Genomic DNA, 23301 nt, shown 5'->3' on the forward strand with positions numbered 1-23301 from the left:
TAATTCTATGAATTGTTGCCACACCTGCCTTACTCACCTGATGTGGCTCTGTCAGGCTTCCATCTTTTCCCAAAATTGAAAATTTTTCTTGATGGACGAAGATTCACTTTAAATGAAGATCAGGCGCCAACACCATGTACACAAATCAGCGACCCGTTATTTATACAAATTATGTAACTTGTGCTAGGACATCTACTGCCACATACAAATGTACCAACAACCTGTCGGAGTCCTGATATGCAGAATCAATGATATATTTCATTCCAAAGAAGGACAAACAAACTGTTATGCAAGCATGAGACAGGTTTATAAAAAAGAGAGGATTCCAGATGAATGGAGTGAAAGTGTGCATCTACTAGTAGAAAGGTGATTACCAAGCCTGCACAAATTATAGAGGAATTTAAACTGGTACTATACACCATGAAAGTCCAAGAGCAGATCATAGAAAAACGGCTCAGAGACAAATTGTCAGTAGGAGAGCAAAAATTTGAATCTATGTCTGGACAGGAACAACAGATGTGGACTTTACATGAAAACGTGGTTAAGAAGCAGTGTGGGCATGATTGAATAAAAACCAGTTTGTTTCATCTTGCACCAGGGATCTGCACTCAGCCCCCAACATCTTAGAAAATGTTATGTATGTCCTGTCTGAAACTATTCAAAATCAAGCCCCATGGTGCATTTTGTTTGTAGACATATTTCTTTGTGCAACACCAGGAAACCAATATGGAGTGCAAACTGGAAAATTAGAGATGCATACTGGGGAACAGAGTACTTAAAATCAGCAGAAGGAAAACAGAGTATTTATGTCAGGGAAACAAGGAAGGTTACACAGTCATAATGAATTGGAAGAGCCCAAAGAGGGTAGATCACTTCAGAAACCTCACCTCAACTGTGACAAATGATGGAAATTTGGATTCTGAGATAGAGCACAAATTGGAAGAGCCTAAAGAGGGTAGATCACTTCAAAAACCTCACCTCAACTGTGACAAATGATGGAAATTTGGATTCTGAGATAGAGCACAAAGTAGAGCTGAATGGATGAATTGGAAAAGGATACTGAAATCCTCTGTGACAAAAGATAATTGTCAAAGTCAGTGGAAAGTTATATAAGAACTCATAAGGCCAGTGTTATTGTATGGAGCAGAGACATGGCTAAAAAATAAGAACAAGAGCCATAGGCTGGATGTAGCTGAGATGAAGATGTTGAGTTCGATGTAAGGACTTGTAAAAGTTATTGAAGTGTCTGAGCAAATGAAGGAGAGATGATCCCAGTGATATGGACATACCATGAGAGGAGACCAAAGTCATGTTGTAAGGAGTGTGATGGAGCTGGCAGTGGGGGCCTCCTGGAAGAGAGGAGGGCCTAAAAAGAGATGGGAGACTGCATTTGGGAAGAGAGGGAATAACAACTGGCAGAGGATGACATGCAGAACTGGCTGAAGGGAAGAAACTTGCCAGAAATGTTGATCATGCATAAGACAGGAAAAGACGCAAAAGAACTTTGAATTCTTCCTTTGAACTCCAGTAACTGTAATTTTGTGTTAATGATTTGAGTATGTTATTATGTTAGGAGGAATTTAATTATATAGGGATACAACACTTGTGACTCAGTATTTATTGTACTGTTTCTCATACAATAGTAAGCATCCTTCTACATCCACAGCCTCATCATAACTGGCCTCTGTTCAACTGTTGTAGAATATTTGTTTGTGATGCACCCTTGCAGTTGAAGTAATTAGGGGAACACTGTATATCTAGTTTTCACAAAGCCATAAACTTCACTACGATCAAAAGATGTACAAGAGTTCCTAGGTCAGGTAACTGATGGGGAGAAACTCGTGCTCTGAGAGCATAGAGTGTGGTCCAGTTCATGTCCATGTCACATTTGTTCCTGATGAAAGGTGCTGTCAAGAGACGATGGCGAGAAGGTGATCAGTAGTTAGTAGTGTACTGAGTCAAAATTGCTCTTTACAGAAGGTTTGATGCATTGATTAAAAGACACATACATAAAGCTTTCAGCTGCAGCATTCATCAGCAAAAGAGAGACACCATTCGTACACACAAGCAAGCACACCACATGCACACAAGACCGCCAACATCACTGGGGGTAATGCAACTATCATGTGAGATGCAAGCATTAATCTGGAGGTGGCAGGGAAGGGGAAGGTATAGTAGTGTACAGTGGAGGAGAAAGATGAACACTGGTGGAGTGTGCAGGGACTAGAATACCAACGGATGCACCGGCAGGAGGTTGTGGGCCAGTGAGGTGGGGAAAAACGGAGAAGAGGGGTCAAAGGTGGACAGATGTGCTGACATAGAGCAGCAAATAAACATGGGAGCTGAAAATGGGGGAGATGATAGGACAGAGGTGGTGGAAACTTTTGGATGGAGGGTGAGGGGACAATAGTTACTGTAGGTTGAGGCCAGGATAATTATGGGAGCAGAGAATGTGTTGTTAGAATAACTCTCGTCTGCGAAGTTCAGAAAAGCTGGTGGTGGAGGGAGCAATCCACCCACATGGCTCGGGTAGTGAAGCAGCCACTGAAGGCAAAGTGTGCTCTGTTCAGCTGCATGTTGTGCCACAGGGTGCTCTACTTTGCTCTTGGCCACAGTTTGGCAGTGGACAGGTGGTTGGTTGTAATAGCAATACAGAAAGCTGTGGAATGATTGCATCAAAGCTGGTAAATAACATGGCTGCTTTCACACGGGTTCCGATCCCTGATGGAGTAGGATAAACCTGCGCTAGGACTGGAATACGAAGTGCTGGGTGGGTGGATTGGGCAGGTTTTGCCCTGAGTCATCCACAGGGATTTGATCCTTGTGGCAAGAGTTTGGGATTGGGAGAGGCATAGGGATGGAGTAGGAGGTTGAGAGGTTAACAGAACACCACTTCAGGAGGGGTGAAAAGTATCTTGGGTAGGATGTCCCTCATTTCAGGGCATGACGACAGATAATGAAGTCCTGGCGAAGGCTGTGGTTCAGTTGTCCCAATCCACAGTGGTACTGGGTAAGGGGACACTCCATTGTGGCTGATTCTTGGGGTGGTGGGAGGGTTGGGGGTGTGAGGGGAAGCAGTATCAGACATCTGTTTGCAGACTGGGTCTGGGGGATAGTGCCTGTCTGTGAAGGCCTTCACGAGACCCTGAGGATATTGAGCAAGGCAGTTTTTGTCACTGCAGATATTACATCCTCAGGGGGCCGGGCACTATGGGAGGAATTTTTTGGTGTGAAAGGGATAACAGCTGTCAAAACGCCGGTACTTTTGGTGGTTGGTAGGTTTAATATGGACAAAGGTGTGGATGGAACCATCAGAGGAGGAGGTGCTGAAATCTAGGAAAGTGGTATGATGTGTTGAAGAGGATCACATGAAGCAGATAGGAGAGAAGGTGTTTGAGGTTGTGGAGGAACAAAAATAGGGGGTCTTGGCCCTGAGTCCAGATCATCAAGATATCATCAGTGAACCTGAACCAGACTATGGATTTGGTGTTTTTGGGTACAAGGGAGGCCTGCTCTAAATGGCCCGTGAAAAGGTGGGTTGACGCTTTTGAGGACCGACTGCTTAGACACACTCTTGGTCCAGTGGACTGGCCATTTTTAGCATTATTTGAAATGTCACAGGCATGTTTCTATTTAAGATATCTTGAAACAGAACATATTATGAAAGAACAGTCTTTAAGGTTTATTTTAATTATATTGGTTGATGACGAAATGAATAACAACAAACAAAATGTATGATTTTGGTTTCACACATACAAAAAAAAGTGTTTTTTAGTTTTGTTTAAATTCACAGGTAATTAGCTTCATTGTGGAAGGTTTTGAAGCATTCTGGCATGAGAGTGGTATATTGCAGTCTGGACACCATCAGCTGGTTTCCTTCGTACCTGCTTTACCACTAGATTTTTTTTTTTTTATTTTATTTATTTTTTTTATTTATTTTTTTTTTTTTTCAGAGCAAACTTTACACTCTGGTTGGACGCTCCTTCTCCTCAGTGGCTGTAATTTTTCCTGCAACGTGTCGTCCTAGAAGTCTGTTGCTGTGAGTTTCACTAGGAACATTGTCTAGTGCCAAATCTGCACCTTTGTGAATCAGTCCTTCACCAACTGATCATAGAAAAGTGGAAAAATGGCTGCTCTTTCTTTGAGTGGGAGTCCTGGTTTCCCAATATAAGACAAATGCATTTGTGGCAGTCATTATAAGCGTGTGGAAGAACAATTTCTTCCTCCACTTCATCTGTTTCCTCCTAAATGCATAGTAAGAAATCATTTGATCATTCCTATAGACTCCTGTTTTGTTACTATTATAGTCAAGAATGGGATCTGTTTTTGATTTTACTTTGATACCTTCCTTTGCAGGAACAGACGTGTCAGAGCTGGTCATTTCGTAGACAGGCATAGTACATCTCTTGTGTCTTTCCACTTCAAACAAAGGAGATGATTCCTCTTCATTGACACAGATTCATACCTTTTCAGTTTTTTGGAAACAATTTTGTTTGGTAGTTCTTTCCAATTAGTCATGCTTTAGTTTTATGTTGCCACAGAAAATCAAATACTGCTGGTGAACTATAAAATCTGTCCATGTAAACAGTGTGGCCTTTTTCCAGGTAATCTGCTAGCAACCTCTCAAATAATGGTATTATGGAGTTGTCTTGTGTTCCTTTCCCGGCATATACCTCCAATCTAAGTACATAGCCAGTTTTGGAATTGCACAGAATAAGCACCTTGATTCCATATTTGTCAGGTTTATTTTTTATGTAAACCAAAAATACCACTCTTCCACGAAAACCACAGATTCCTTCATCAATAGTGAGGTTTTCTGACAGTTAAAATGATTTTTGTGATTCTTTTAGGAAATGATCCAGGATTGGCTTGATTTTATGCATGGGGTCATGCTGAGGTTGACTTTTTGGAATGTAAGTTGCATTGTCATTCAAATAAAGGTTTGATAATATTGTCTTGAATCTGTTTCTGGTCATAACAGATCCAGGGAAAGGGGTTGAAATAAAACTGTTGGCAGACGAGTAATCTGTCAGTTTTGGTTTTTTCACAAGACACGTGTGTATAAATATGCCAAAAAACAAATACATTTTGTGCAGCTTTACTCCCACCCACAAATTACAAAACTATTAGGTTTTACCCTTGAAGCTGCTTTGAGTTTGTCTTAAACAGACTTTGCATATCTGTTTGTTTAGGATTTTATGTGTTGAATTATGGAATCAGGGAAGGAGATTGAAAACGCATCGAGAGGAGTGGAATTCTCATGAACAGCTACCATTACTCCACTTTTCTCTACAAATTGTGGCACAGCAGAGGCTGATCATCAGCAAATTTCCAGCCTAATTTGGCATCAGTGGGTTTTTTCCGCAATATTTGTTGCATGCCTTTTTGTTGGAGGTAGAGAGCTGTGTTACACATGATGTACTTTGTTCAGTAAACACCGGCTCCACAGATGCAGGCTCATCAGATTCCTCTGCAAGATAGACGAGACAAACAGAAAGAAATTTTCTGTGAACTGAAGCAACTTGAGCAATATAAGTCATAATAATAATACTGAATAAAAACAGCACTAGACAGCTCCTTACATATATCTGAATCCTCTTCATTCTCTTTGCATTCAGACATTTCCCACTCAGAACCAGAATCATCCAATTTTTCTTCTAAGGCTTCTAAAATTTCTTTCTCACTCAGAAAATTTGACATAATTGAGAGGAAAATTAAAAAAGAAATGGCAAACAGTAACGAGAACATTTGTAAGTCATGACTACATCAATGCACAAGCATGTCACAGAAGCTGCTATGCATGTCTGGCTGTGCTGTGGATTTGTTTTTATATCTTCCCTCAAAGGAGAAGTATCTCTTGGTTAGGATAAAGTTAGGAAGGTTATTGGGGAATGACATAGTGGGTTTGGACTCTGAAGGACATTAGGAAAGGTAGTGTTCAGTAGTGGTAATACCATGGGTATGAGTCATGTTGGTGTATAGGGAGGTGACGTCAATAGTGACAAGTGGGGATCCAGCAGATAAAGGTGTGAGGATGGTGGAGAGTTGGAGAAGTAAGTGGTTGGTGTCTTTGACATGGGAGTCTAGATTACAGGCAATACGTTTAATGTGTTGGTTAATAAGTGCCAAAATTCTTTCAGTGGGAACATAGCAATAACCACCCTCAATGGGGCGTCCAGAATTGTTGAGTTTGTGGATTTTGGGGAGCATGTAGAAAGTGGGTTTGCGGGGTGTCACAGGCTAATGGATTCAGGGGAGATCATCTGGGAAGGGCCTAGGCTTTTAAGCAGGGATTGGAGGTTGTGTTGAACTTCTGGGATAGGATCACTCTGGCAGAGTTTAAGGGGAGCAGTCAGATAATTGACGAAGGCATTCTGCCAAGTAGTCACTGTGCTTTATAACAACAGTGGTGGGCCTTTGTCTATAGGTAGGTTGACTAGGTCAGGATTTGTTTTGAGGCTGTGTATGGCTGTTCTTTCTTCTACAAGAAGGTTGGTGTTCTGTGGAAGGGCCTGGGGAAGGATGGTGAGGCTAAGTTGGATGTAAGGACTTTCTGTGGAAGGTGACCAGTGGATGGTTAGGTGGGAGTGGGGGAGGATCGCAGTTGGATGGTGGTATGGGGATGATTGACTGATCTGTCCTTGAAACACTAACCAAAATGACCTTGCTGTGCTGGTAGTGCAAACGGCTGAAAGCAAGGGGAAACTACAGCCGTAATTTTTCCCGAGGGCGTGCAGCTTTACTGTATGGTTAAATAATGATGGCGTCCTCTTCGGTAAAATATTCCGGAGGTAAAATAGTCCCCCATTCGGATCTCCGGGTGGGGACTACTCAGGAGGACGTCGTTATCAGGAGAAAGAAAACTGGCGTTCTACAAATCGGAGCGTGGAATGTCAGATCCCTTAATCGGGCAGGTAAGTTAGAAAATTTGAAAAGAGAAATGGATATGTTGAAGTTAGATATAGTGGGAATTAGTGAAGATCGGTGGCAGGAGGAACAAGACATTTGGTCAGGTGAATACACGTTTATAAATACAAAATCAAATAGGGGTAATGCAGGAGTAGGTTTAATAATGAATAAAAAAATTGGAGTGCAGGTAAGCTACTACCAACAGCATAGTGAACGCATTATTGTGGACAAGATAGACACGAAGCCCATGCCTACTACAGTAGTACAAGTTTATATGCCAACTAGCTCTGCAGATGATGAAGAAATTGATGAAATGTATGATGAGATAAAAGAAATTATTCAGGTAGTCAAGGGAGACGAAAATTTAATAGTCATGGGTGACTGGAATTCGAGAGTAGGAAAAGGGAGAGAAGGAAACATAGTGAGTGAATATGGATTGGGGGAGAGAAATGAAAGAGGAAGCTGTCTGGTAGAAATTAGCACAGAGCATAACTTAATTATAGCTAACACTTGGTTCAAGAATCATAAAAGAAGGTTGTATACGTCGAAGAATCTTGGAGATACTAGAAGGTATCAGATAGATTATATAATGGTAAGACAGATTTAGGAACCAGGTTTTAAATTGTAAGAAATTTCCAGGGGCAGATGTGGACTCTGACCACAATCTATTGGTTATGAAGTGTAGATTAAAACTGAAGAAACTGCAAAAAGGTGGGAATTTAAGGAGATGGGACCTGGATAAACTGACTAAACCAGAGGTTGTACAGAGTTTCAGGGAGAGCATAAGGGAACAATTGACAGGAATGGGGGAAAGAAGTACAGTAGAAGAAGAAGAATGGGTAGCTCTGAGGGACGAAGTAGTGAAGGCAGCAGAGGATCAAGTAGGTAAAAAGACGAGGGCTGGTAGAAATCCTTGGGTAACAGAAGAAATATTGAATTTAATTGATGAAAGGAGAAAATACAAAAATGCAGTAAATGTAGCAGGCAAAAAGGAATGCAAACGTCTCAAAAATGAGATCGACAGGAAGTGCAAAATGGCTAAGCAGCGATGGCTAGAGGATAAATGTAAGGATGTAGAGGCTTATCTCACTAGTGGTAAGATAGATACTGCCTACAGGAAAATTAAAAAGACCTTTGGAGAAAAGAGAGCCACTTGTATGAATATCAAGAGCTCAGATGGACACCCAGTTCTAAGCAAAGAAGGGAAAGCAGAAAGGTGGAAGGAGGATATAGAGGGTCTATACAAGGGTGATGTACTTGAGGACAATATTATGGAAATGGAAGAGGATGTAGAAGAAGATGAAATGGGAGATACAATACTGCATGAAGAGTTTGACAGAGCACTGAAAGACCGGAGTCGAAACAAGGCCCTGGGAGTAGACAACATTCCATTGGAACTACTGATGGCCTTGGAAGAGCGAGTCCTGACAAAACTCTACCATCTGGTGAACAAGATGTATGACACAGGCGAAATACCCTCAGACTTAAAGAAGAATATAATAATTCCAATCCCAAAGAAAGCAGGTGTTGACAGATGTGAAAATTACCGATCTATCAGTTTAATAAGTCACAGCTGCAAAATACTAACACGTATTCTTTACAGACGCATGGAAAAACTGGTAGAAGCCGACCTTGGCGAAGATCAGTTTGGATTCCGTAGAACTGTTGGAACACGTGAGGCAATACTGACCCTATGACTTATCTTAGAAGCTAGATTAAGGAAAGGCAAACCTATGTTTTTAGCATTTGTAGACTTAGAGAAAGCTTTTGAGAATGTTGACTGGAATACTCTCTTTCAATTTCTGAAGGTGGCAAAGGTAAAATACAGGGAGCGAAAGGCTATTTACAATTTGTACAGAAACCAGATGGCAGTTATAAGAGTCGAGGGGCATGAAAGGGAAACAGCGGTTGGGAAGGGAGTGAGACAGGGTTGTAGCCTGTCGCCGATGTTATTCAATCTATATATTGAGCAAGCAGTAAAGGAAACAATAGAAAAATTCGGAGTGGGTATTAAAGTCCGTGGAGAAGAAATAAAAACTTTGAGGTTCGCCGATGACATTGTAATTCTGTCAGAGACAGCAAAGGACTTGGAACAGCAGTTGAATGGAATGGACAATGTCTTGAAAGGAGGATATAAGATGAACATCAACAAAAGCAAAACGAGGATAATGGAATGTAGTCAAATTAAGTCGGGTGATGCTGAGGGAATTAGATTAGGAAATGAGACACTTAAAGTAGTAAAGGAGTTTTGCTATTTGGGGAGCAAAATAACTGATGATGGTCGAAGTAGAGAGGATATAAAATGTAGACTGGCAATTGCAAGGAAAGCGTTTCTGAAGAAGAGAAATTTGTTAACATCAAGTATAGATTTAAGTGTCAGGAAGTCGTTTCTGAAAATATTTCTATGGAGTGTAGCCATGTATGGAAGTGAAACATGGACAATAAATAGTTTGGACAAGAAGAGAATAGAAGATTTCGAAATGTGGTGCTATAGAAGAATGCTGAAGATTAGATGGATAGATCACATAACTAATGAGGAGATATTGAATAGAATTGGGGAGGAGTTTGTGGCACAACTTGACAAGAAGAAGGGACCGGTTGGTAGGATATGTTCTGAGGCATCAAGGGATCACAAATTTAGCATTGGAGGGCAGTGTGGAGGGTAAAAATCGTAGAGGGAGACCAAGAGATGAATACACTAAGCAGATTCAGAACGATGTAGGTTGCAGTAGGTACTGGGAGATGAAGAAGCTTGCACAGGATAGAGTTGCATGGAGAGCTGCATCAAACCAGTCTCAGGACTGAAGACAACAACAAGAACAACAACAACAACAGGAACTGAAAGAGGCAAGATTCTTTGTTGGAATTAATGTGGTTTTGGTTTGAGGGATTGGTGGCAAAGAAGTGCTTCCACTGCAGAGATCGGGACAAGGGGCGTAAGTCTTTGACAAGTTCCCCTCCATCTCTCTTCACTTATCGCAACACACATACACTCCTGTTCCTCATCTTTGCTTTTCTCCTACATTCTTTGTATGATTTTAACATATTTGTGTGTATTTTTACATATCTCTGCCTCCCAGGTAGATGCCATTTTCCTTGACTTCCGGAAGGCGTTCGATACAGTTCCGCACTGTCGCCTGATAAACAAAGTAAGAGCCTACGGAATATCAGACCAGCTGTGTGGCTGGATTGAAGAGTTTTTAGCAAACAGAACACAGCATGTTGTTCTCAATGGAGAGACATCTACAGACGTTAAAGTAACCTCTGGCGTGCCACAGGGGAGTGTTATGGGACCATTGCTTTTCACAATATATATAAATGACCTAGTAGATAGTGTCGGAAGTTCCATGCGGCTTTTCGCGGATGATGCTGTAGTATACAGAGAAGTTGCAGCATTAGAAAATTGTAGCGAAATGCAGGAAGATCTGCAGCGGATAGGCACTTGGTGCAGGGAGTGGCAACTGACCCTTAACATAGACAAATGTAATGTATTGCGAATACATAGAAAGAAGGATCCTTTATTGTATGATTATATGATAGCGGAACAAACACTGGTAGCAGTTACTTCTGTAAAATATCTGGGAGTATGCGTGCGGAACGATTTGAAGTGGAATGATCATATAAAATTAATTCTTGGTAAGGCGGGTACCAGGTTGAGATTCATTGGGAGAGTCCTTAGAAAATGTAGTCCATCAACAAAGGAGGTGGCTTACAAAACACTCGTTCGACCTATACTTGAGTATTGCTCATCAGTGTGGGATCCGTACCAGATCGGGTTGACGGAGGAGATAGAGAAGATCCAAAGAAGAGCGGCGCGTTTCGTCACAGGGTTATTTGGTAACCGTGATAGCGTTACGGAGATGTTTAACAAACTCAAGTGGCAGACTCTGCAAGAGAGGCGCTCTGCATCGCGGTGTAGCTTGCTCGCCAGGTTTCGAGAGGGTGCGTTTCTGGATGAGGTATCGAATATATTGCTTCCCCCTACTTATACCTCCCGAGGAGATCACGAATGTAAAATTAGAGAGATTAGAGCGCGCACAGAGGCTTTCAGACAGTCGTTCTTCCCGCGAACCATACGCGACTGGAACAGGAAAGGGAGATAATGACAGTGGCACGTAAAGTGCCCTCCGCCACACACCGTTGGGTGGCTTGCGGAGTATAAATGTAGATGTAGATGTAGATATCCATGTGTGTGCATGTTCCTGCATGTCATTATGTATTGTGTGTCATTATGAATTTTTATGCTTCTTTTCACTTATCCAGCTCCTCTCAAACTATCAAAACCTGTTTTGCCCATTTCTGCATCATTCCCATTTCTTTTACACCATTCCTGCCACAAAAGACCTTTGCTCCAGCTTTCTGCACCAATTCAGAAAAGAACCCCTTTCCCTGGCTAAAACCCAGTCCACATCCTGTTTCTCAAATGCTCCCTAAACCATAGATTCTCACCCTCCTTCCACAAAGACCTACACCTTTTCAGATTCCACCAATCCCTGGCCCTCACAGACATGGTTCTGCAAAAACACATCTCCATGGCACAGGAATCCCAGAACCTTTTCTCCTCCCTCTGCAAGATACTAGTACCATGCAATCCCTACGCCATACATCGCATCTTTGAAATTGAGTCCATTGCTCTCCAACACTTGGTGGGGCATTCCAGACACCACCTCCATAAGTTAACCAACCTGCTTGATATCCTTCTGCCACCTCGGGGCACCAGTATCAAATCCCTATGGTACCTATAGTGATTCTACTCGTCCACCCCTCATAGCAATTAAACCTACCTAACTGACCCCTTTCAGCTTTCCACATCCCCCAAAACTCCCTACCAACTCCCCACCGAATCCAGAGCTAAAATTTTCCTGTAAGAGTGTTGTCAACCTTTCCACCAAAATCCTCAGCTCCGTGGAACTTCAGTCCTATCCAAAAACCTCCCTTCAGCCCTACACCCAAATTTAGCCATGTTGGACTTGTCAAAGACTACTCTCCCTCTCCCAATCTCTGCAGTGGAAGCACTTCTTTATCACCAATCTCTCAAACCAAAACCACTCTTAATTCAAACAAAGAACCCCGCCTCTTCCAGTTCATACCACCATCCAACCGCGATCCTTTCCCACTCCTACCTAACCATCCACTGGTCACCTTCTAGGAAGTCCTTACCTCCAACTAAGCCTCACACTCCTCCCCAGGTCCCTTTCACACAACACAAACCTGTCAGTAGAAGAAAGAACAGCCACTCACAACCTCAAAACAAATCCTGACCTGATCATCGTACCTACAGACAAAGGTTCCAACACTGTTGTTATGAATCACAGTGACTACTTGGCAGAAGGCTTCTGCCAATTATCTGAATCCTTCCCCTTAAACTCTGTTCAGAGTGATCCCATCCCAGGAGTCCAACACAACCGCTAACCCCTGCTTAAAGACTTTGGCCCGTCCCAGAACATCTCACTGAATCCATTTCTCTTCTGACACCCTGCACACCCACCTTTTACATGCTCCCCAGAATTCACTTCCTATTCCAGTCCTGTCACAGGTTTATCCTACTCCATCAGGGGCTAGGCCACATGTGAAAGCAGCCATGTTATTTACCAGCTCTGCTGTAATCATTGCACATCTTTTTATGTTGATATGACAACCAACCACCTGCCCATCCAGATGAAAAGCCACTGCCAAACTGTGGGCAAGCTCAAAGTAGACTATCCTGTGGCCCAACATGCAGCTGACATAACATACTTGATTTCAGTGGCTGCTTCACTACAAAAGACATCTGGATCCTTCCCTCCACCACCAGCTTTTCTGAATTGCGCAGGTGGGAGTTATCCTTACAGCACAGTCTTCACTCCTGCACTTATCACAGCCTTAATATACAGTAACTACTGTCCCCATACCCTCCACCCAACAGTTAACACCCCTCACTCCTATCATCTCCACCCCATTCTTATATCCCATGTTTATTTGGCAACCACTGTCAATGTCTCCTCCTGTCTTTCCCCACTCTCTTCCTATTCTGCTCATTTTTTTCCCCCGCATCCCTTCCCCACAACCTCATGACACTGCACCTGTTGGCATTTTAGTTCCTGCACACTCCATCAGGCAGTGTTTGCCTTTCTTCCCACCTGTACACTACTACTCCTTCCCCTTTCCCGCCACCTACAGATTGCTCCTAGCATCCCACATGATAATTGCATTCTGGTCCAAGATGTTGGAGTTTGCAGCCACTTGTACATTAAGGGTGCTTGTTTGTGCATATGAATGGCATGTGTCTCTGTTTTACTGATGAAAGCTGTGGCCGAAAGTTTTATGGATGTGTCTTTTAATTGTGCCTGTGTGCAACTTATAAGTGTCTTCATTATGGTAAGCAGCAATCTGTCTTTCCGTATATTGTTGATATTCTTACCTGGAGTTTCCATTGTTTGAAGCATGTAACTCTGAAATTCATGTGTTGTGGAGAAAATCTACACAAGTGATAATTTAATGTTACAGGAAGGATACAAATCTCCAGAATTTAGGACAAGCTGAGACGAAGCTTCTCTACACACTGCATTGGATCATTTTGGATGCTGCAGAGGAATGTGCTGATGCAGACTATGAGAAAGGAGTGTATCATTCATCTCCCTTTTACTACTTATTTTCCATACCATGTATAACAGTAAGTGACACTATATGTAACTTAATATTCATATTTTTAAGGTGTATGTAATTGATTAATGTTTTTGTGTAAGGTAGTCCATATGAAACAGGATTCAGTGCAAATCTTAGTGCTTACCAAGCATTGCCATATATTAAGTTAATCTCATATGAAAAACCATTACAAACACAACTGCTTCCACTACTTTTTGTTTAAGGTCAGTAAATTTCAGAAACTATGACTTGAAGATAGGTTATTAGAGTTGGAAGAGGAGGTATATAACAGTAAATACCATATAATAGAATTATCATAGGGGGACATGAAAGAAAACAAAATCTTGGTGTGTATTTGACAATCGAGGTGTGGGACAGAGAGAAAATTAGCTGTGTGCTTTATTCCATGCAAGAAAATAACAGACCATATTACAGATAGTCAAGACACCTCACACAGAATTAAATAATTGTTTTAAAAGTAAACAAGAGATATCTCATGGAAATAACAACAATGAAAACATTTTTTTTTTTTTATTCTTCCAAAAGAAAGAAAAGAAAGAAAGAAAGAAAAGGAAAGAAAGAAAGAAAAAAGCTAACTTCACAGGAAACCACATGGAACTAAAGATGTTTAAATGATTTTATTTTAATATTTTATTTTGCCCAGAAACAAAGAAATAGTGTAGACCGTGGTCGTAGGATGTAAGGTACACTCTTTGACATAAAACTCGACCGGCGGCCAGCCGCTTCAGAGGCTAAGTCCGCGCTGATCGCGACATGGGACAAAAAAACTGGCCAACTCGCTAATTCTCTAAGTCCGGTTATCTGCACAATCTGGCAACACTGTAGACTGCGGCACTTCCTGGAGGAAAACTTGTCCCAAGATAGAGAGACTCTAGGCTGATTACGCCTGTGGTCTAGCGGTAGCGTGCGTTGTTTCTGTTCATAATGTCAGTGGATCAAGAGCAGCTGGCATAAAATATTTTTATAGCCCCTTCTGTCTGAATGCTGAAGACGTGAATGTAATGGTAGCGCAGATTCAATCTATTTCGCTTTGTGACACACCGATATCAAAATTTTATCTAGTAACGATTTTGCGGCAGATTTCCTGCAGACTGTCCTCCTCCGGACGAGTATGCGGCAAAGCTCCGGGATCCATTTGCTGGCTACTGGCAGCGGCCGTGGCGACAGCAGTGGCGCTGCACTCCCCTGTTCTTTATCGAAAGCGCCTGCTACCGCTCATTGCTTTTGATGATTTAAAACGCTTTATTATTAAATGTTGCTCCACAGAAAATTTCTACAATTTCCATTCACGCTCAAAGGCAACGGAGACAGACGCCCTGATTAGTAGGCGGGTAATCGGCAAGAGCTGAGTATGGCCCGAAATTAATTTTATAGACTGGGACGAAATTAAACCACCTCACTACATTCGATGAATTTATAAATGCTTCATACCTCGTTTCTTTTCCTTTCAAACTTAATTATTTGTGCAACTTTTGGTCAATGTTTGGATGTTTTCGTCAAGCCAGAGTGAGCGTCTGTGGTGTAAAGTGTATTACAGTTCTTGTTTCATTCCTTATGGTAAGTCTATGCGATAAACTGTGTGAATACCTTGCAATGCATGCTCTGTAGCAGTGCAGGCACACTGCACATTTGGAGTTCCATGTATGGGTTCATGAAGTATTTATTGTTGATCGGAAGTGATAGTTAAGGTCATCAGATTTAAACCAGAAAAAATTGTCGTTTTGAAGGTTTCAGAGAACGGTAAGGAATTGCTAACGCCGGTGTTAGAAAACATCTACAGTTAAATGCTATTGCAAAAATTTAGAACTATATTAATGAACATGTGCACTTCATAAACAACCTTCTGACATGTTAGACCTATATGACGAACAAAGCTCAAATTTATATCGTTGACAGTCGGTTTGAATCTTTTCAGGACCTATTTTACAGTGAAGCACCTTGCATTTGCAAAGCAGAAATCCATGATATTAACTTAATTTACTAAGTCGAAATCGGACGAAGATTGATGTTTAAAGGCATTCTTCAGATTTCGCATCAGAAATTTTTACTAGCAGTTTGCAACTCCATTAATTAAATTGGAAAATAAAAGGTTGTAGTCAGCGGCTTCTACCGTGATTCGAACTTATAGTACAAGCACTGCAACGCACAAGGGAACCTCTGAGCTAACGACACACTGGCGGCCAGAGGCGGACTGTAGTCACTGCGATGTTGCCTGAGCCTCAAAACGCAACCTTAAACACACAAACAGAGGAGGTGGAGATTACTGTTTTAACGTCCCGTCGACAACGATGTCATTAGAGACGGAGCACAAGCTCGGATTAGGGAAGGATGTGGAAGGAAATCGGCCGTGCCCTTCCTAAGGAACCATCCCGGCATTTGCCTGAAGCGATTTAGGGAAATCATTGAAAACCTAAATCAGGATGGCCGGGCGCGGGATTGCACCGTCGTCCTCCCGAATGCACACACAAACAGGTGTTACTTATGTGAAGAACGCCGTTCTTGGAGTCCAGAAATTAAATATACTTTCTAATTGTGTCATCTTGCAGTGGATTATATCGTACGAGTCTTCGATGTGGAAAACGAATGTCAAGTGAATTTAGCGAGGTAACGCCGACCTACACCCGGAAGTAAATGCACTATCAGAGTGTTGACAAATACTTGCTACGACGCTGCCATTTCTCGGCTCTCTGATGAGGCAGCTCTTCAGCGAAATGCTTGCCGTGATTCTCCGATACGGTTCTTCAGAGTGGAGACGCGCGCGCACGTTTGGTTATTATGCAGCGTTCTCCCCTGATGGTTTCTGATGTCGCCTTGTGGGCTATGTATACATATGAGACATTCAATTATCATTAATCCAGAATGATACAAGTTTCAGCTTCCGGCGTGGAAGAAGGCTGTTGACGCCGACATTATATCATTTCAACGTAGGGAAAGCAAAACGGATCATTCAATGTTTCTCATTCAACATAAAGCATGTGAGATAAATTTCCGTAACGTTCATAATCATCTAAAATTACAAATGAAGTAAAAATACACCGGAAGCTTATTCGAATTGAATATAATGTAAGATACCAAACGCTTTGCACCTCGATGTCGAATTTGTCCACTTGCATTCGTTTGCAGCATGCACATAGAATGTCATGATTACCACGAGAATGAAGAAATATGTTGGTAAGGATGGAAGCAAGAAGAGACGCAGTCAACAAATATTCTATTCCTCATGGCATTCATTTCATTTGACACGTAAGAAGAGGTAAAGCGGGAATTTACTTTCGTTAACACGAAAGATATGCCGCACATATTGATAACGAGGAAGTCTGCGTCTTCATACGTTTCCTCCTTGAAATCTGTATGCTCTATTATATACTAAGTAGCTCGATCATTGTTTCAGTAATGTTACCCTCTTGTTTGACCTCGTAACGATGAACATATTCCAAATGCATGTCTCTGCGTGAAAGTAGCTGTTCGAACCCTTCCTGGGTTGTTTTTTGTGTTTTATTGCTTGGAATTCCTGAAGCAGACCACTGTGCCTTCCCCCCTCGTGGGTTAGGTCTCAAAACTAAACCGCTTTGTATCCAATGGCATAATTTATTCATACTGCGTCAGCATAAGACTCTTGCGAGTGAGAGAATGACAATAACAATTGTAACAAGAACAAGCAAATAATGAATGATGTTTATTCCAACGCAGAACGAGAATGGCTTTAAATATAAAAATCTATATCTATATCCATATCTATTGATCTTTGAGTTGGCACAATGCAAATATATTCTTAGCATTTAGTTACTGAATTTAGTTCTGGATGTTTGCAGAGAAAAGGAAAAGTCGGTACTTCTCGCTAGTGTAATATAATGTGAACCAGCAACTACCCTTTCCTTAGAACACGACTCAAGCAGGTCCTCAAGTAGGCACTGCTGCATTCTGTTCCCTGACATTGCTCTGATGACGGTTAATGCAGATAGTTCCGATTATGAAATACAAAACGTATTGCAGGTTAGTTCCTAGGATAGTAACATTAAATTTGCGTTGTAGACGGCACATGAATGTGACGACTATCCATATTACTCATCAATATAAAAAGACAATATTTTGGGAATTTAGCAGGATTACTCAAAATGAATTCTGAAATTGGGTGACTGACCGCACAGGTGCTAAACGTCGTCAAGAGTATACGATGTCCTAATCGCATTAGGAATATGAAGATCGTCTTCGACAGCTCGCAACTTTCACATTGCTATCTCCACCCTACTCCAGACAGCTCTCGGTGGAGTTGCACTACGTTGCCGATGTTATGGAAGGCCTTCAAACCGACAACAGACCACATATTGAAAAATACAAGCGAATTCTCTTGCAGCGTAAGCTTATTGTAACTAATCTAAAAATTATTGGAGAGGAACATTGTCCTATTCAAAAAAAGTAAAATGTTACACACTGTTGACGTCAAATGGACATTATCTTTGTCCTGTCTTGTGTCCTACTCATCTATAATATCAAGTGTACTATGAAAATGATTATATATAATGGATTATAAGGTAATGCATTGATACCAGATGGTGGGGGCCGGCCGATGTGGCCGTGCGGTTCTAGGCGCTTCAGTCTGGAACCGCGTGACCGCTACGGTCGCAGGTTCGAATCCTGCCTCGGGCATGGATGTGTGTGATGTCCTTAGGTTAGTTAGGTTTAAGTAGTTCTAAGTTCTAGGGGACTGATGACCTTAGAAGTTAAGTCCCATAGTGCTCAGAGCCATTTGAACCATTTGAACTATTTAACACAAAATGACATTAAAAATTTAAGTTATTCACGAGCAGCTAGTTGAGAATATGTATGAACATTAAATGACACGACGAACCGTCTTGTTCTGCATAAGGATTCAAACCCAGCTCATGCAGACTAAGCAAAGATTTCGTGACTGACGGAAAGTAACAGTCATTCCTGATTAGGCATACAGAGAGTGATATACCTCGTTTTTAGATAGTATCAGTTAGCAAATATCAACTTTAAATTGCATAACGCAAACATTTTTAACAGACGCGAATTCCTACCCAGCATATATTGTCCCTGTTAACGAACTACGAGAGATGTTAAATATTGCTTCTTCACAAGTAACTTACTTGAAATGCCGTGAGGTAAAGCTGTGTGTTGGACACGGATTCGAACCCGGAACCTAATCGGATTGCTATCGAAGCACAGTCAAATGTGACATATCGGAATTTCGCGGCAGTAACTAGATGTTTTAACTGAAATGACGAGACGAAACATTAATTTTTTCCTTCCCAGGACTCCAACCCGGCACCTATCGCTGTTATATTCTAGAGAAAACTAACGTTAAATATGGGTTTGTTGCACCAGCAGTGACATGTGAGCATGTTTGAACTGAAATAATATGACGAAGAGTTCAGCGCTCACTGGGAATAGAGCCCCACACATATCGTTGTTGACTACACACAAAGAGACGTCAGCTACCGAATTTTTCTCCACCAGCTGCTCAGAGTAGCATCTTGAACTTACAGTCATCTCGCAAATAGTTCTGTGTCTCACTGGGAGTTAAAAACGTCAGATATCGTTAGTGTTGACAGCGAATGAAAATACATTAAAAATCAAAATTATTATCCACCAGCAGATAGGTGTTCTCATGCTAGAGCTTGATAATACATAATTAAATCTTTAGTGCCGGGCCAGGATTCGATCCCATTCATGCATAATATGTGAAGGTATTGAGGAATCTGCAGTTTTGAACAAACAACAAATTGTAGCCGAGCTGTATTGCCACGAAGGAATCAAATTCCGCGTTAAGGGCGGTCTGAGTTGCATTCCCAGTTCAGAACCAATTTTATCGACATACAGAAGCTCAAATAAAAGATGGAATAAGTGTCCTGTGACCATACATAGCGTTTGTGTCGTCACTTGAAATAAATAACTAGTATAAGAAAAGGTTACTGGTGATAGAGTTTCTACATGTCGCCACTCCAGACTTTATTGTGGTTCAACCTACCGTCTACTTGGTAAAGAAGGAATATAATCTTTAATGTGAATTTTCAGACCACGCAGCCATTATATCTCCTTCACTTGGTGTAGCCAGGAGAGAATGGAATCTGTCTCTCCCTATCTAAAATCATTGACAGAAGTGGGAATCGAACCCACAACCATAGGTATAACAACCTACCATCCGTCCAACAGACCACGAAATCCTCTTCTCTGCGAGTCATTTTTCTATCGTAACGCAGTTGCGCCACACTGGATGAGAATTCTGACACACAGGCTCCCTGTAGTAATTTGCAGCATGTTCAGTAAATTCATTTACTTGGTTGACCGAATCACCATGAACTAGCTGCCTCGGCTACCCAGTGCATACATTCGACTATTTTAAATAAAATCACGTTACTGCCACCTACACACAACTGCCAACATTGTAGGATGCAGAAGTTTAAATAGGAAGTGTTCCTTTCCACTTGAGCTATTCTATTGCGCTATCTGTTACTAGAAAACGTCGTTCAGTCCAAAAGAAAAGCTGTAACTGTTTGTTTCTCAGAAGTCAAGACCTGGCCATATGCATAATCTCACAGTGCTGTGGAATCCAAAAGTTCTGGAGGAATAGTTGCCGAGCTCTGGAGCTGTTGTAGCTACGTGTCAGCTTGTAGCATAGATAAGAGGTCGCGAGTTCGAATACATTCAGTGCTACATTTTTTAAAACGCAATTCTGCTCTCTGCTGAAGTTATCAATCTAATGGAACTTTGAACAAAATTCCCTTCACTTCTCAAACCAAAGTAGTCGCATGTGGAAAAAGGACTAACTACTGTGACATTTTGTTCTATTCAGGTTTAATAGACAGCAGGCAGCAGATGCATCTCGAAGATGTGCAGGGAGAGCGCATTGTGCCATAATATGTCAGAAAAGTATTTTCTACATTAGCCGTCGTGTGGTAGTGATATTTTATTCTTCTTCAAACTTTGATTGACAACTTTAACTCAGAACAAATTTTCTACATGCATGTAATCAATAAACTGCATGTGCATTGTCAGACTGTCATAGGTAACATCAGAGAATTCGCATATATCGTTGATGATTAATTTCTCTCTCATGTTTACTATTGTTTTAACAACACTAAAGGAAACCTTACGAAAGTTGTGCACTGTATTATAAGAAATGAAATAAAACTAACTATGATAACCTTACGACGAAAGTATCTGCACACAAGCATGCCTCTATCGACACGAATTAGTAAAATACTACTCACTTAGATTTTGATTGGGTCTGTGTTTAATTGGTATGCTGTGTCATACTCAAGAGGTATGCAAATGTGGCATTTCATAAATATAGTTATGTATTCCTAGAAACCCAAAATTCGCTTGTCAGCAGCGGAAAGAGGCGTTACCTGTTGTGCAGCATTGTAAGTTTTTCAACATTGCACTATGAGCTGAAAGCATTTTCTTGCGATTTCCTTATTGATGTTTGATCTGACTGCTTGTAGCTCTTTCACAGAAGGGATAAAAACGTCTCAGTCAGTGAGACTGGAACTGCGAACCGTAACAGACGCTGTTTCACAGGTCAGCACGTTACCACAGAGCTGGCGAGGAGGTATGGGTCTCAGCTTTCTATTACGACGGCAATAGTAACTAGAACTCGTAAACCACTATTTAAAGGTTGAGATTAGTTGCGATTTCCACCTGCAACGACTTTCCTGGGCTGAAAACCGTAAATTTTCAATCTTTTGTTACCCTTCAAGCTATAATAACTCAGATTATTCAATGGAAATGACAGGTAAAATCAAGCGAACTTTGAGGCTTAATTCCGTGCGCACCAGGAAGTAACTCGTCGATCACAGAGTTGCCAAACATACGTTGCCTTGTTGCCAAATCTCAGTTACAGTACCAGCAGGAAGAAGACGAACCGATGTGATCCTACAGCGGTCTGGGAAGTGACCATAGCTGGTGTCTCCAAGTCGCGGCTGCTACGGCCTGGGATACGTAATGCATCTGATTCGCTTTCTGTAACTAGGTTTAGGAACTGGAGCGTAGTTACTAATAATACTCAGAACTGACTGCAAACTGAGCCTCATAAATCAGTAACTCTCATTGTTGTTTTTATATTTCTTTCGTAAGTGCACTCAAAACTAAGAAAGTCATTCACAGGCGTTTTCGTGCCTCGCTGATAGTCGAGCACAACATACAAATAAAAATAAAAAAGAATGTGTGTGTGTGTGTGTGTGTGTGTGTGTGTGTGTGTCAGAGAGAGAGAGAGAGAGAGAGAGAGAGAGAGAGAAAGAGAGAAATAAAAAGCAATGAGAGAGAGTGTAAAAAATTGTTGTAAAGAAATTGAATCATGGTATTTAAAGAAATCTTTCATTAAAATGACACGTTCCACATCATTACGAAATGTCGTATTCATGATCTATGGAACAAGAGTTAATCTAATGTAATCTAATCTAATCTAATCACATCATATTGATGATTAGCCATGAAGAGTCATGAATTACCGAAATTTTTGCCAATACCAGTAACCAAATCTAAACTTGAAAATAAAAGACGACAATTTTTGTAATAAACCGTGACTCCTATCAAGACCCTTTCATCCCTGTTATCTCACCACGAAAGATGTCTGATATACCTCCATTCTGAAGTAACAAAGTGTGCATGCATTTAAAGATGAAGTGCATGATGTGAAGTTCTGTGACGGAGATACGAACCCAACACGTAATCCGATTGTTAACTAAGAAAAATCAAATGTTACGTATCGGTTTTTCTTACGAGCCGCTAGGTGTCTGAATCTAAAATAAGGATACAAACTTTTGTGCCTAAGCGACAATCGAACTGCACACCTACCGTGCATCCACGAATATAGCTTAAGTATCAGTTGCTTACTCATGAACAGTAAGATGTGTGCGTGTTTGACCAGAAATAACGACACCTGTTGCGATTGTTGGCAACACATGAACAGACATTGAAATTGCGTGTTAATTTTCACTAGCAGGTGGGTGTGCACTTGATAAAGCTAGAAATGAAATTATGAATATTTTTGTACTGGATCAGGTTTCAGACCCACATACTTACCTTTGGAGGAGACCTAGAGAAGATTGCAGTCTTGAGAAAAGGAACAAAATGACTGAACTATACTGTTCCGAGAGATTCAGATCCTCGAAAGAGGAGATACGAATTCGAATCACAGTCCAGCACAAAATTTTTAAACGTCTCTAGTTCAATCAAGTACAATTAAAATAAGAGCCCTGTCCCTTTAAATGGCTATCGGTTCATCAAATAAAATAAAATTTTCTAGTGTAAGTAAGCTTACTGGCGACTGTATTTCTTTTTACCATGACTTCCGCTGTGTCATTTCCCAACGTAAACTAGCTCTGCCCAGTTGGTAATGAAGGAACGTGATGTTTAATGCGGATTCTGGATTATAACGTCTTTCTCTTGAGGTTACCAGAGGTAAAATAAATCTGTTTGTGCCTCTTAAAAGTAAATGCCTGAACCCACGCATTGCACCTGTGATAGCTCGTTCCACCAGACCATTGTGGCCACATTACCCAGCCCCAGGAGTGTGCTGTAACGGATGATGTGCCTAGCTTGCAAAATTAGTCATGGTGGAAAAAATGCGAGTCTATTAAATGGTCAAGTAGAAGCAAGCTTCTGATGCAGAGATTATGCTATTCTCATGTCAGCAGGATGTAAAGACTCTTCTAGGCATCATAGGCTGGATGTGAAGCCATTTTGTTTTTTCACAAATTCAGCAAATTTCTTAGTTCGAGA

General features: G+C 41.3%; 1 protein-coding gene across 1 annotated transcript in view; it reads left to right on the forward strand.

The window, feature by feature from the left end:
• Window positions 1-23301, forward strand: part of LOC126092046 (protein unc-80 homolog) — a 1190994-nt gene that overhangs the window by 323851 nt on the left and 843842 nt on the right. The window contains exon 7 of the mRNA XM_049907452.1: window positions 13396-13561. Coding sequence (XP_049763409.1) covers window positions 13396-13561 — 166 coding nt within the window. The remainder of the gene's footprint in view (window positions 1-13395; window positions 13562-23301) is intronic.

The sequence above is a fragment of the Schistocerca cancellata genome, chromosome 7 (genome assembly GCF_023864275.1).
Source record: "Schistocerca cancellata isolate TAMUIC-IGC-003103 chromosome 7, iqSchCanc2.1, whole genome shotgun sequence".
NCBI lineage: Eukaryota > Metazoa > Arthropoda > Insecta > Orthoptera > Acrididae > Schistocerca > Schistocerca cancellata.